This window comes from Hetaerina americana, unplaced genomic scaffold (genome assembly GCF_022747635.1).
Source record: "Hetaerina americana unplaced genomic scaffold, ioHetAmer1.1.p SCAF_60, whole genome shotgun sequence".
Taxonomy (NCBI): Eukaryota; Metazoa; Arthropoda; class Insecta; order Odonata; family Calopterygidae; genus Hetaerina; species Hetaerina americana.
Window position 1 is genome coordinate 2651277 of NW_027287206.1, and position 15126 is coordinate 2666402.

At 36.3% G+C, this 15126-nt stretch overlaps 2 protein-coding genes across 3 annotated transcripts in view; both read right to left on the reverse strand.

The window, feature by feature from the left end:
• Nucleotides 1–7184, reverse strand: LOC139695619 (myosin heavy chain kinase B). The gene is made up of 5 exons (XM_071594423.1): nucleotides 7043–7184; nucleotides 1850–2095; nucleotides 1510–1639; nucleotides 1229–1380; nucleotides 1–352 (listed from the first exon to the last, which is right to left on the reverse strand). Exons 1-5 carry the CDS (start codon nucleotides 7151–7153, stop codon nucleotides 137–139), a joined length of 855 nt encoding a protein of 284 aa, XP_071450524.1. The 5' UTR covers nucleotides 7154–7184; the 3' UTR covers nucleotides 1–136.
• A 4144-nt stretch (nucleotides 7185–11328) lies between these two features.
• LOC139695620 (dual specificity protein phosphatase 3-like) overlaps nucleotides 11329–15126 on the reverse strand; it is a 29176-nt gene continuing 25378 nt past the window's right edge. For both annotated transcript variants that reach the window (XM_071594424.1, XM_071594425.1), the window contains exons 4-5: nucleotides 11634–11745; nucleotides 11329–11529 (exon numbers count right to left, since the gene is read on the reverse strand). In XM_071594424.1, the coding sequence (XP_071450525.1) occupies nucleotides 11442–11529; nucleotides 11634–11745 (200 nt within the window). In that variant the 3' untranslated portion in view covers nucleotides 11329–11441. The remainder of the gene's footprint in view (nucleotides 11530–11633; nucleotides 11746–15126) is intronic.

Genomic DNA, 15126 nt, shown 5'->3' on the forward strand with positions numbered 1-15126 from the left:
TTCATGGTTGTTGCACATAATTCTCTTTATTTGGTGCTAGGTTTACAAATGTTAATGGAACTTATTAGCAATATTGGTACACTATTTGAAAATTTAACAGGTATTCAAATATAAATAAATGCTGGCATGAAAATATTCAGTTGAGCTGAAGACCAATAAATATTCCATTACTTCCACCAGCATAAACAGTCATGTTTTCATTCACACACAAGCAATTTATGTTATCGGTTGCTTCATAGGTAGCAGCACATTTCATGGTTCTTGTATCCCATGCTTTTATTTTCCCATCCCATCCAGCACTGAAGAGCATATTATTTTTCCCTACTAGAGCATTGATGATCTTCTCATGCCCCTGTAAAATAATGCTAAATTTAATTTGCATAGAGGGAATTAATGTGAATAATTTGCATTGTAATAACTTTTGAAAGGAAGGAAATGAAACATGCTGTTTTGCTCATATCTGGATAGTCCATACTACAGTAATTATGCTCTTGCTTTCTGAACTATTTACTCATGTCATGGTCTATGTGGTACACTGTTTGATTATAGTTGTGTTTTAAACTCTTGCCATATTATATCTTATTATATTCTTCATAGCTATTCAAAAATGTAATCATGAATTTCAAATTTCATCAGAACCTGTTTAATTTTTATGGTTTATTGTTAAAATTCAATCTGTTGGAAGTCATCATTTGAACTTCTCAGGTTTTTAAAAGTATACTTATTCATTTTAACTAAATAAGGGCCTTTGAAATGTATTGCCAACAATTTTTACATTAAATTCAACAGTTTTGAATGGTAAATTGAAAAGTCTTTAGCCAGTAAATTGAGGTTTGTCAGCGATAAATTTACTGTTAAAATTTTAACAGATGTTTTATAAAGGAATACAACTCATAGGGTAGTAATATCTGCTCAAATGGTAATGGTTCCTTTTTGACCATAACTACCAATCATCACTGCTGTTATTTATTTATTTCATGTTAATCCAAAAATGGCATGCTGGCCTTTGCAAAGGATATTTTAACAATGATATAACAATACAAACATTTACAAACACCCCAAGTCCTAGATGGAGAAAATCCACCTAGGTGAGAAATGAACCCACGACTCCTGGGTTGGCTGGCGAGGACATCACCCTGCCACCATAAGGGGTAATGACTAACTTTTTCCAAAATATTTTTCACTGAATTAATAGTTTTTATTGTAATTATTATGTAATTCAACTTACAGTTAAAGTATCCAATTTGGAATAGCTATCACTTGGTTTACCATAACATAGGATTCCCAATCCATCTCTTGTGATGGAATATATGTTTCCATCCATTAGGCACATTGGTCCTCTGCCTTCTAATGTACCTTTACTGCTAAATGTGTTTTTAGCTAAAAAATTAAACAATTTCTCAGTAAGAAAATACAACTGAAATTTAATTCATGTGTAAATTTCAGTTCATGACATTTTCTGGCGTAGTTGTCAAATTTTCCATACTTAGCTTCATTAAAATAAGTAACCTTTTATGTCAGTGATTGATATATCCTTATCTCGAACGGTATACAATATTGTGTCAACCACCCATAGGTCCCATATTTCTTCCAGGAGATTAAAAACTCTTTTCTTTTCATCATCAATCCATTCAATGACCTAAGGATGAAAAAGTTACTCCAAAGTAGCTATAAAGTTTATTTCTTATGATAGCAATAAAGTTGACAGTATCTACTATTAAAAAGCCAAACCATTCTGTATGTAAGTTTATGATAGAGCAAAATTTTCTGTGCATCAGAACGTCTATACCTTAGGTATATAAGTTAAATGATTTATAATAGCATTCAAACAATCTTTTACTATACTTACCACTCCCTGTTCATCTCCTGAATACATGGCATTATCAAAAAATCTTATCCTTCTTATACCTTCCAAATGGCCTTCCAATGTTTTTTTAGCCGGCCAAACATTTTCACCAGTTTTGGGAGCTGACCAAATGTTTATTTTTCCATCATATGAGCATGTGTAAAGACTGCCTTTTCTATAGACTATGTCATACACAGAGTAAGAGTATGCGGAAATGCTTCCAACTAAGGTCAGCTTCTCATCCCATATCTACAAAAAGGAAGATAATTACTATGGTATATTGATATTGACAAGCATGATATTTGGTTTGAAGATAAAAATGAGATTGCATTATCGTTGTATTCAATGCTTTTTATAAACAATATTCAATAAGTTGCATGTAGAATGGTCAATTCCGGCCAATTTTTCCATCAAAACGTTAATGAAAGTGGTAATATTATGTTGCAGAGTAGAGATAGAGCAAAAGGTAGAACAAGTAACCATTTATTTAAAGGATTCAATGATATTATTCAATATGGGATCAATAATTCAATTTGGTATGAGTGTCACTGAAGCTCAAAATCCAATCTTTGTTCCTTTAACACTAACAAATATTCATTTTCCCAGATCATTTGAACAGTTCTCAAGTACCTTTCGTATAAAATAAGAGGGGGGGGGGAAGAAACTCGAATGGCTGTAATAATTAGTCGCAACTCTCGGCAGACCAATTGTTGTATTGGTTTAACGGGAACCACGTCAGGGACCAACCACAACCTCTCGACCAGAATATCCTCTATGGTGGTTTAATCCGCGTCAGGGACCACACACAGTCTCACGCACACTATCCTGACTAAAATCCTTCGTGAGGCTGTGAGACCTCATTAAAGAATTTCAGGTGGAGATGGAATCCTTCACGAGACTGTAGAGAGGACCCCGTTAAAGATTCCAGGATATTCTCAGGCACACACTTTGTGACTGGCACAGACCAATCACACACACAAGCACTCAAGAAACACACACTCAAAAGGTCCCAGCTTCTGGGAGAATCTGGATACAGGTATAAGGCACAAACGAGGATATGCGTCGTATATCCTCGACCTATCCTATGTTACTATAATGCTAACAAATTGATAGCTTGTGAGGTTTTGTAGGATTTTGAATTATTGGAATGTGGATTAGAGTAGATGGTGTCCATTCATTAATTATATCTCCTGTTGTAAAATAATTGTTAGTTTTCCACCAATCAATTGTGGAATTTAGAAATTTTTCTATTTACATTGTGGCTTCTATGTAATTGGTATTTCCCTTGTGATTTTAGAATTAAAATATAGCTTTCTTAGACCATTTAATTTCATATGTATCAAATTGCTGAATGCGATTTTATATTTTCATTTGGAATTTTATTAATATCAAAATTATTCTCCTTAGTGGTAATAATGTGGTCTTCTCAATATCTTCTGCCCCCTCTATTGTGTATTTATTCAATTTATTCCGAATTTCAATGCAATGTTCTATCTTTTGGTTATCATTGAATACTATTTCATTATTATTTATTTTATTGTCACTTTTCACTCAGGAAACTGCCTATATGAGTGTTTCCTATGTACTTAAGGAGTCTGTGAATAGCCTGTTTGTAATAGTTTTTCCTTTCTGCTCTAATTATTGCAGAATATTTATTTTTAAATTTCCTTCATGCCACACTTTTCTCTTTTCTATCATTCTAGCAGTTTATTCTTTTTTTGATGTTGCAGCACTTCTTTATTATATTCTATTCATGATTTATTTACGCTAATACTTTTCTCATGCATTATTCTTTCAATTTGTCTATGACTGTACAAAAAATTATTAACTAATAGACCAAGGTCTATTATCTAGTGCATAATCATAGTGTTCAATAATTTAATTTCTCCCTAAAATTTTTAATGATGGATTCATTTTATTTAATTTTCTTTTTTGTGGTTTTTGGTATTTCCTAATTATCTATTACTTCACTGTTAAAAAAAAAATATTTTGGCATATTAGGGTTTCATGATCTAAAATTAAAAAATTGATGCAGCATCCTCTGGCCTAAGCTACTGGCCAACAAACTACTTTAGATAAAAAGATTCTTTAGAAAAGTGTATGACAAAGTTTTAAATGCAAAATTAGTGCAATGGAATCTCTTTTCAAATCATTTGTCATTTTTATTTACCTTTTTCATTAAAATGAAATATATTGATCAAATAATATGCAAAATTTTTCAGAGTTAGTGTAAGTTTGAGCCATTATATTATGTAAAAGGCAGTTATAAACAGGTGCCTGTTGACAGAGGCAAACGGACATAACTAGGCAATGATGACACTTGGCAAAATAGTACAAGGATTTTTTCTCTCATAATTTTTGGGAAACCGTATCCTGTATTAGAGACTGTTCTGTTTCTTGTGCTATTAAGAAGTGCATCGTCAATAGTGAGCTTCATTGTGGTTGATATACCCAAAGGAATACCACTGCTGGGGGCTGAGAACTGGGAAGTCCTGTTTCTTGTCAAGAGGTAGACTGTGTTTTCTCTGGGAACAGCAAAATTGATTCAGGCTCTATCAAGGTGTGTTCACGGGCCTGGGAACATTTCCTATCTGGCCCTTACATGCCAAGCTATAGGATGACTGCTGTGGTGGACTCATTGTGCCATGTCCCTTATAATCTAACTGAGAGACTTAAGTCATGCTTGATCAACTTGTGGCATCTCGCCGTAATTTCTCGAGTGGGCCAACCAATAGACTGGTTGAAAACATTTAACATGTTTGGAGGATGTTAACATGGCAATTGTGAATGACAGGTCAACAATGTGCATGCCCGATGTACTTTATCATTGAATTACGATACCATATTCTTAACAAGAATGGTGAAATTGTGTCCATTACACTTGAATAGGTCTCCTTAGCGAGGAGACCACAATCATGTGATATTACTTCATCATGTGACCCCTTCATCCACTACTTCAATGGTGTGAGGTTGGATCAAATTATTTTTCGTTTATAACGGATATAGGCAACTTCTTCAACGTGGAAAGTTTATGACAGCACATATTACAATTTTGCAGAAAAGCTTTCGTTGGCAAATTCCTAAATGTGATGAATAACCTCTCTTATTAATATTCTGCTGACCGTATTTACATATTCCATTTAAATGTCTAAGCTTGCTGGCGTAATGTGCAATAGGTTGGTGTATGCGAGTGTTTGGCACCTTTAAGTGCGTAATTATATTTTTGTTTAATGCGGTTCAGACAACTTCCGAATGTGGGCAGTTCATTAAAAACATTAAACTTCTGATTTCATCACATCGTCTACGGAGGACGTATACCCTCTATTCGTCTTTAAAGGTTAAAATATTCTTAACTTAATTCCCAACGTCATTGACTTGACGCGTAAAAGCGTTTCCAGAGCTTCTCGCAAAGGCCAATGAAAATTGCCTTGGAAACACGACATGATAGCGAGAGAGTGATGTGTGAACCGCATTGGCTAACCGAATCGAGAGGGAAATTCCAGCGCCGCATTTCATAGGAAGGTGTATGCTGAAAATAAGACCATATTTTTGGTCGGCGTAATAAATGCCACGCGTATAAATTTAGATCGTAAACCGAACCAAGGGCGTGACTTGAGGTGTAACCCATACGCGTTCGTGTGGATCTTATGTACATCCTCTGGAAACCTATCAAGCGTGAGGAATTTTCAATAAAAAAGGATTTCGTGGATTTTTTAAGCCGCGCTCATGATACTTGAGAATCGTTTGTATGTATTCTATTTTTTCAAAGATATCGTAATTACGAAATATTAAATAAGCGTAAATTTAAAGCTTGATATTTGATTTGGTTTACCTACGACTTAGATTTTTAGATAATCGGTGGCACCGGGAACACTAAGCCCCTGAAATATTGCGAGTCAGCGGCTCTCCTGGCAAAATACGTGGAATCGGTATGGGGAGGAACTGAGCAATCACATTGCGTTTCTTTGCCAATGATGCTGTGGTTTACCGCGATATTCGTGATCCTGAGGACGGCGGCTTTATCAGATGACCTTAATGATATACAAAACTTGGCGATTAGAATTAAACTTAAAAAAAGTGCGTTGTGATAATTTTTTGGAAAAACAGCAATTCCCTCCCGAACGCCCACTGCATTGGGAACACCGAAATGGAATGTGTAGACTCAATTAAATACGAGGCGTACCTAGGCGTTACCCTCACTCACGATCTCTCCTGGGTGAAACACATACGGGAAATATGTGGACAAGCTAACCAAAAAATTAGGATTTATTAGTAGAGTACCAGGTAAGTGTGATGAAAAAGTCAAAGGGAAATGTAAACTGTCGCTGGTTAGGCCTCATTTAGAATATGCTGCAAATACATAAATGGGATCCTCGCGAAGTTGGATTAATTGCCGAATTGGATCGCGTGCAGCGTCGAGGAACTAAATAAGTAAAACGTTATGATGTCGCGGATGTCGATATTAGTGGCGCATCCAAAATATTAGAGCAGCTAGGCTGGGAATCACTCATGGAGCGAAGGTTAAAATACGGATTGAAACTCTTGCATAAATCCCCATCGTACAATGGTTGGAGAGTTCATGTTAATAAAATTCGAGAAATTAGTGTAGAAAAGATAAATTTGGTGCCATTTTTTCCTCGAACGATAGGGGATCATAATAGCAATGTCCGACCGCGGTAGTGTCAGTCTCAGGTAAAAATTAATCTGGTGTGTGTTAACCCCCTGCGAAACACCCTAGCGGTGGCTTGCAGAATACATAAATAAATAAATTTTGTTGGAAGAAATTAAAAAAATACGGGATAAGTGGATGCCGGGCAAATTGAATAATAGCGTGATATAGCGGAGAATATAAGTTAAACGAGGTAAATGCAGGAAAATAATAGCCGTGTTAGGCGTAATATAGGGAGGCTGAAGGTAAATAGCACAGTTGAAGAACGGTTTTTTTTGTAATCTACACCTTAAAGACTGTTTCTTGAGTTTCATGCTAGGTGGGTTAGAGATATGTAACAGTGCTGCTATAGTGATTCATTTAGATGCCACAGGTTATTATTTTTGGGTGGTGGATCCATCAAAATCATACCTTGACGGGATATACCTTTTCATAGTAATGATGTATATGCTCACATGTGTGGACGAGCCCAAATTTGAATGTTAAGATGCCAACGCAACTTAGAATAGTTTTGAAGGCGGACTCACTTTAATGACACCGTCCTCACCACCGCTGAAGACGCGACCCTCTTCTGTGCACAAGGAAACGACGTCTCCGTCGTGTGGACGAGCGGCGTTAGCTAGCAATGTTAAGCTCATGACTGCACCGAGTGTAGCCCCGAACCCAACTGTCAAACCTTCCACTCGAGCGAGATGCAACCAACCCCCGAGAGCTGCCAAACAGCAGTTTAAATATAGCAAAAAGGGGAAACGGATAGGGAAAGAGTAGTTATAGATGGCGAGGTTACTTTCCCACCGCTACGACCATATTTTCAGTCAGCCTTCGTTTCTACTCTCTCTTTATATCGCTCATGTTCACCCTTTATGAAGTGTACCCATTCGAGAAATGAGATTCCTTTTTAACATAAACGCGGGCGTCAGCATCGCATGGGTCAAGAAATGAACGGATGTAAGTAATAACCACAATCGGTGAAGGAGTACCTAATTACGAGGGTCATCCGGAAAGTAGTACCCGTTCGTGAAATAAAGACACAAAAGTAAATATTAACAAACATAAAAAATTTTATTTGAAAGAGGATACTTTAAACTACTTCTCAACATAATCTCCAAGCAAATTAAGGCATTTGTCATAACGTGTGACAAGTTTCTGTATTCCTGCTGCATAGTCCTTCGCCGCCAGCTCATTGAGATACGCGAGGGACCCATCTTGCACAAATTTTTGCATAATGCAGATGGTGTTTAACAATTTCATGAACAATTGTTCGAGAAACATTGGGAAAATGCTCACAGATGTCATCAATTGTGACGCGCCGATCGTTCCTCACGAATTCGTCAACTGAGCTCACCAGTTGGTCTGTAATGACAGACGGTCTCTCCAAACGCTCATCGTCGTGTGTGTTCCCCCTCCCCATGTTGAAGTTGCGACACCACCGCCGAACAGACGACTCGTCCATTACATTGTCTCCATACACCTCCTTTAATTGGCGATGAATATCACATGGGCGAACGTTTCTTGCATTGAGGAATTTAATCACTGCCCTCACTTCACAACTGGCGGCGTTCTCAATTTTTTTAAACATTGTAAACAATCACAGAAACAACACAGGCAATGCTAGCGTCACGCAACTTGGCTCAGAGAAGGCAGACAAGCCACTGAAGCTATCTGACCTCGTCCAGCGGCTACTCGCGTCGTCAGCACTTCATGCGGCACGAACGGGTACTACTTTCCGGATGACCCTCGTAGATTTCTTATGTGTGCTCATGCCTTTGTGTAATTAATTTGACATACTTGCTCATGAAATATTAACCAGATTTTTCATATGTCAAATAGATATTCGTTTAACAATTACATACGGTTAGAGTTTGAACAAATATCCGGGGAAGAAGCAAATGGTTCTGATCGAAATATAAAAGGAATGAATTTTATTAACCGAAAAGAGTATTTGCATGCCGGTTCTTCTCTTAAACTTCTCCAATCGTTCCCAGCTGCCCTAAATGCTTCTTCTGCCGTTGATGTCTGATGATCCTGCATCTTCTTCACGAATTTGACGAAAATCATATCCACTTTCTCATAAATGATGTTCCTGTTTATAGAATCACCATGCAATTGCTTTTCGTTCATCCACACGAGAAGAAATGATTCAGTATCGTTTAGATTAGGTAACCATTGCGTAGATATTCTTGTCACCCCCTTCTAGCCATCTATTCCCTTAATTTTGTTCTTGAGGAGAGCGCAAATCGTTGGTGTCGAACGATTTTACGCCCGTGCTGCATGTACGAGCTCGTATATGAGCAACTCTAACACCTTTTCCCTCTTTCCCTTTCAATTACACTTTTCATTGATATGGCTATTTTTATTCTCTTACGACTGCCTTCTTGCTGTTTTTCCTCGAGGATATTTCTTCCGGGGCTATTAAACTTCGCCCATGACAATCACAAAATTTTTCGGAACCCATATTTGGAAAAATGTGTAACTACTAGTGTCAGCCAGATTATAGTGAAACGAATTTTAAACAAGCCGAAGAAGTAGGCACGAAATTATTCCAGAAGCCCCATGTCTCCTCTATACCCGTTAACCGAAAAGCAGCTTATTGGGCGAGTGGTACTTTGAAAAATGTTTTTATCATAATGCGATCTACTCGCTAAGCGCGTATATATGCGCTTATAAAGGTGGCGCACATATATGTATGTACATATATATACACACGCACCCTACAAGGCGTTCACTGTCTTATGAACCCGGGAATCGAACCCGGTCCCTCTGGTCAGTGGTCCAACGCTCAACCCTTGGACTAGCGCGACCCATATATGTATGTATATATATTTATAAATGTATAATATGTATAAATATATATGTATAAATAAATAAAATATATATATATATATATATGTATATATATATATATATATATGTATATATATATATTGTATGTATATATATATAATGTATATATATATAGAGGGCCCTGGTTCGATCCCAGACAAGCCTCTCTGGGCACCTGCAGCTCCACCCAAGCTTGGTGATTTTTCGGGTACCAGATCTTCCTTGGAAACCATAACCGGCCCTGATGTGTGAATTTCACATGCCGTTGGGCTTAGTACTGGGTGAACTCTACCATCCCCTACCAAACCGACCCGAAACACAGTAATCAACCCAAAGGTCGGTTTGGTAGGGGATGGTAGAGTTCACCCAGTACTAAGCCCAACGGCATGTGAAATTCACACATCAGGGCCGGTTATGGTTTCCAAGGAAGATCTGGTACCCGAAAAATCACCAAGCTTGGGTGGAGCTGCAGGTGCCCAGAGAGGCTTGTCTGGGATCAAACCAGGGCCCTCTGGTCAGTAGTCCAACTCAACCCCTGGACTACCACCACCCACGTATATATATGTAAATATATATATGTGGGTCGTGGTGCATCTGTAAGCAAGAGGGGGTATTGGGGCAGTAGAGATGACATATCATCATTAATGTGTAAAATAGGAAACAGTTCTTCAAGAAAGGTTTTCAGTCTATAAAATTCTGGGTTATAGGTGGTGCAAAGGTTGAGTCCTGCATCAGACACAAGGTTGCTTCTCTGTGATGTGTAAGGACGAGTGGAACAGCAGACCTTATTTTGTAGGAGCTTTCCTGGGTAACCGCATTTGTGAAGTGCATTGCGTAGTATAGGTATAGTAGGTATTTGTTGAGGAAGGCTGTGGTATTGCTAATCTGGTTTCTGCAGATAGAGAGAGAATTGGGAATCAAGGGCATGGTGTGAGTGGGGTGACAGCTGGTGAAGTGTAGGTATTGTAGTGTTATTTTGGGGTAATCTGAAAACTTTCTGGCCTTGACATGAAGATGGCAGCACTCTTTGAAAAAAGTTGGGTATTGTGTTTGTGCATGCATTGATATGTACTCACTAAAATTTCAGCCATTTTGGACTCTCAGTTGTTGTTAAGCAATTGTTTGAGTGAGTCATTAGATGGAACCACCATGTCAACATTTATAAATATAAAACCAAACTGTATTTGTGGCTGTTAACCATGACTTTTACTCCGTCAATGAATTCTTGAGACTTACAGTAGTGATTTGGTATTCAAGTAAAATTTATAGGAATATGTGTATGAGTAATGTTTTGTGTTTTTGATTTTGGCAATATCTATTGTTGCATGTAACCATTAAATGATAAATAAAGGTAATGATTGATACATGACAACTTTGCTGGAACTCAATATATAAACAGGCTTTACACATATCATAAAACTACAGGCATTTGGATTAAATAACCTTCCCCATCTTCAGCATCTCCACTTATGCAGTGGCTCCCAAACTTCTTTATCAATATCCCATATTTTAAAATCTGTTTACCCATAGAACTCATAGAAGTCAAATTTTGAGGTATGTTAATAGATAAATGTCCATAAAATATAAATATATCAAGCGCATATTTTTAGTTTTTAAGTAAATAAATGTGTTCAATTAGCATCAAATGAAAGCAAAGTTGGAAATAATTTATCACATAAAATTACAATTAGTGAGTACTAAATTACTAACTTTTTCTTTCCTCTTCATTCAATCTAATTTGTTTATAATCATGGAAGAATAATGTTTAGAACCTTCAAATTTATTGGTGTTTGATGAAATGTATTTTAAAAATTTTTTATTATCATTTATTGGCTTGGGTATAAAATTCACCAAAAATATCACAAGAATCAATGCAAAATCACAACCTAGGGTACAGGAACTACTTACACAAAGGCAACCAGTAGAAAGGTCTATTATGCACTAGTTGTTTCAGCTACTCCCAATAATTAATAAATCACCTCTAAACTATTGGAAAGGGCATTTAATGCATTTTAATCAATGTTTGTACATCTATTCACACAGCATTATTTGATTGGTTCATATTTCACAAAGTAATATTTGTACAGTTTCTTATCCATAACTTCAGTATGTTCGTTGGGCAGCAAGCCTCTGATTTAGGTCACATAACTGCCTCAAAAAACTGTTGTTAGGAATGATTTCCCTTTTGGACCTATGGAAATAGTGATGATAATGAGATATATCCAATGTACAAATAAATATTGATAGGCATTTGAAATGAATTAATTCAGATAATTTATCCACATGTGTACTAACCGGACAGTTTTGATAGCTTCCTGTGCAGTCATTCCACATTTCAGCATTAAATATGCTATTACTAGAGTTGCAGACCGGCTGATTCCTTGATAGCAATGCACCAATACTTTACCTGAATGGAAAATTAAGATAAAACTGAGAGCTTTGGTACATATTATAAAAATCAAAATGAATAAGATGGATTAAACTTAGTTGATTTTTCAGGGCACTTAAATTCAGATACTGTTGTCAAGAAAATCTATAAAAATGTTCATATTTTAATTGACAGCTGTTATATTATATAAGGCAAGTGATTATACAAATTTTTATTTCCTATTGCTGGAAATGAGAGTTTTACTTTAATGAAAATAAAATAATTTAAATTTAATTTAAGAGAACTTTTAAATAAATAATGGAGATTTAATGTCATCCCGGTTTTTGCCAACTATTCTAATCATGTTTAAAAAAAGTCATAAAAATATTGTAGATTATTTTAAAGTTTATGAGGCAACTGAAAATCCATTGAAATATTGTGGATGATTTTATAGGTTATGAGGCAACTTAAAGGTTTCAATGGTGAATTTTCAAGTGGGCTATGCTTAATATCTGTGCAACTCTGAGAGGTATTCTGTTTGGGTAAATATTTTAAAGAAAGCATCCTCTGGCAAACAGCAATATGTGCATTTGCTTTATTTTCAGCATGAGAAATTGAAGGTTTAACAATCATGATAGATAAGTATCTCATTTTTCTGAAAGTTAATTTCAAATCTTTGATCTTGCTCATTGATTATCATTTTATATGTTCTAAAATCAAGTAGATTCATTTCCTACATGGAGTAAATAGTATAATCTCATCAATGATGAATTCACCACATCAATGTTAAACAGTTATGACTTAAATGAATATGAGTTTTATTACAGCATATCCAAATGAATTCATTGTAGCAGAATGAATTGGGGTCAATAAAATAGCTTAAAAAATCACTGGGCTCCATTATTACATGGATTTCCAACTGCCAATCAGACGTTCAAAATGAGGCCAAAAGGAAGTTCATAAGTTTTGCTTTGGAATATAATACTAGTTATAATGAGGAAAAAGAGTTGCTATATTTGGTAAAGCATTAATTATAACAACAGGTATTATAGTTCTTTATGAAATGAAAAAGATAAGCAATAAAGCCACCAGAGTAATCAACTCGAGGGTTGATTCTTGATTGATGAAGTTATGAATCACCTCATTATAAGCCCTAAAATAATAAAATTCATGTCTTATGATACAGCTTCTTTTCTTTGATGAAGGGAATATCTGGGACCCATTAAATCGCAGTGTGGGTGAAGCTTTTGGTGTTCAGAGTCACTACCCAGATTTGAACCCTGGATCATCTGTTCCATAGCACCATCCACTGGACAACCACTTTGCCAATAAAAGTTAACATACATTATTTTGAATTACCAAGCTCCTAAAATATCTATTTCCATGTGCAAGTAATTTCTCAATCACTGGCTTCTCTGAATTTCATTAAGTTTACTACTTAAAGCAATCACACTATGAAATCTAAGCTAGGGTTGCTACCACACTTATAGCACAGTATAGTATTAAGTATCCAACTCCTAGATTCAATTTAATTTATTTCAGTTCCAATGTATATTATTGCACTTCCCAAGATAGGTGGAAAACTTTTTAAAATAACTCCTTGGTGTCTGAAGCAAATATGCTAGCAATGACTGAGCCCTACTCGGTAAAATCATCCAGAGGAAGGCAAAAAATAATTGCTACTGTGAAAGGAATGATATGAATCATTTGTACTACTAGAATGAGTGGGTTTTTGTGGCAAATAAGAAGCTACGAGGGTCATCCGGAAAGTAGTACCCGTTCGTGCCGCATGAAGTGCTGACGACGCGAGTAGCCGCTGGACGAGGTCAGATAGCTTCAGTGGCTTGTCTGCCTTCTCTGAGCCAAGTTGCGTGACGCTAGCATTGCCTGTGTTGTTTCTGTGATTGTTTACAATGTTTAAAAAAATTGAGAACGCCGCCAGTTGTGAAGTGAGGGCAGTGATTAAATTCCTCAATGCAAGAAACGTTCGCCCATGTGATATTCATCGCCAATTAAAGGAGGTGTATGGAGACAATGTAATGGACGAGTCGTCTGTTCGGCGGTGGTGTCGCAACTTCAACATGGGGAGGGGGAACACACACGACGATGAGCGTTCGGGGAGACCGTCTGTCATTACAGACCAACTGGTGAGCTCAGTTGACGAATTCGTGAGGAACGATCGGCGCGTCACAATTGATGACATCTGTGAGCATTTTCCCAATGTTTCTCGAACAATTGTTCATGAAATTGTTAAACACCATCTGCATTATGCAAAAATTTGTGCAAGATGGGTCCCTCGCGTATCTCAATGAGCTGGCGGCGAAGGACTATGCAGCAGGAATACAGAAACTTGTCACACGTTATGACAAATGCCTTAATTTGCTTGGAGATTATGTTGAGAAGTAGTTTAAAGTATCCTCTTTCAAATAAAATTTTTTATGTTTGTTAATATTTACTTTTGTGTCTTTATTTCACGAACGGGTACTACTTTCCGGATGACCCTCGTAATTTAAGATGAACATCTTTTGGCAATATTAAAGTATTCTCAAAAAAGGCAGGAATGGTTTCTAATTTCAATGTCTTATCTTCATGTAACACTAAAGATTAAATCGAAGTTGGCAGGTAGATACTATCTTTTTAATCCAAATATTGACTACTCAAAGCTACTGAGAAGTTTTTTATCCAAACCATGAACAACTTTTTTGTCCAAAAACATTGAATTGATGCTAATCAGGGTTACAGCTTGCACCACAAAAAACAGATCCAGCAGAGTACAAAATCTTATTTCATGTGATTTTGGGCACTTGGAATATAATTATGGTCCTCCTCCCATTTACATTAAAGATTGTCTATTGGTTTAAGAAGAATTCTCACTAATTATAACTATGCTCAAATGGAATTTAATCTCTGGCCATTATAACATAGAAACTTATTTAGCTAGTATCAATTTCTTGATACTTGCAGTGATGCAGTGATGTGAAATGAAAGGAGAAAATGACAATAAATACATCAGCAAATGATGTCAATACTACCAAGATTTAATTCCACCACCTTTATGGCCATTTTGTCAAAAAGGAAAAATTTTAGTATCATATTTGGAGTAATTAAACATTTTTAAATCAACCCTTCAGAAAAAGGGTGTTTGTGAAAAAATGTTTATATTTGCATTTATTAAATTTCATTTTACCTTCTTCAATTGCCCAAAATGTGCCATTTCTATTCTTTCACAGCAAACCACACCTTCAAAGTAACCAGTGGCAAATCAAAATGCCCAGTTACATATTACTAAATGTGCTCAAACTGTTGGTTGGGAATTTTTTTAGGTAAATGCATGAATAGGAGGGAACTTTTGATTGAGTCATGGAAGTCTTAAGCTAATTGCAGCCAATCAGCTCCATATATCATAGCCAAATTTTACAA

Bases quoted from the DNA above. Each gene is read 5' to 3' on its own strand.
- LOC139695619 (XM_071594423.1), bottom strand. From the start codon at position 7,153: ATGAGCTTAACATTGCTAGCTAACGCCGCTCGTCCACACGACGGAGAC. The intron at 2,096-7,042 runs GTGAGTCCGCCT...TCCTTTTTGTAG, and splicing joins GTGAGGACGGTGTCATTAAA to ATATGGGATGAGAAGCTGAC. The intron at 353-1,228 runs GTAAGTTGAATT...ATTATTTTACAG, and splicing joins CCAAATTGGATACTTTAACT to GGGCATGAGAAGATCATCAA.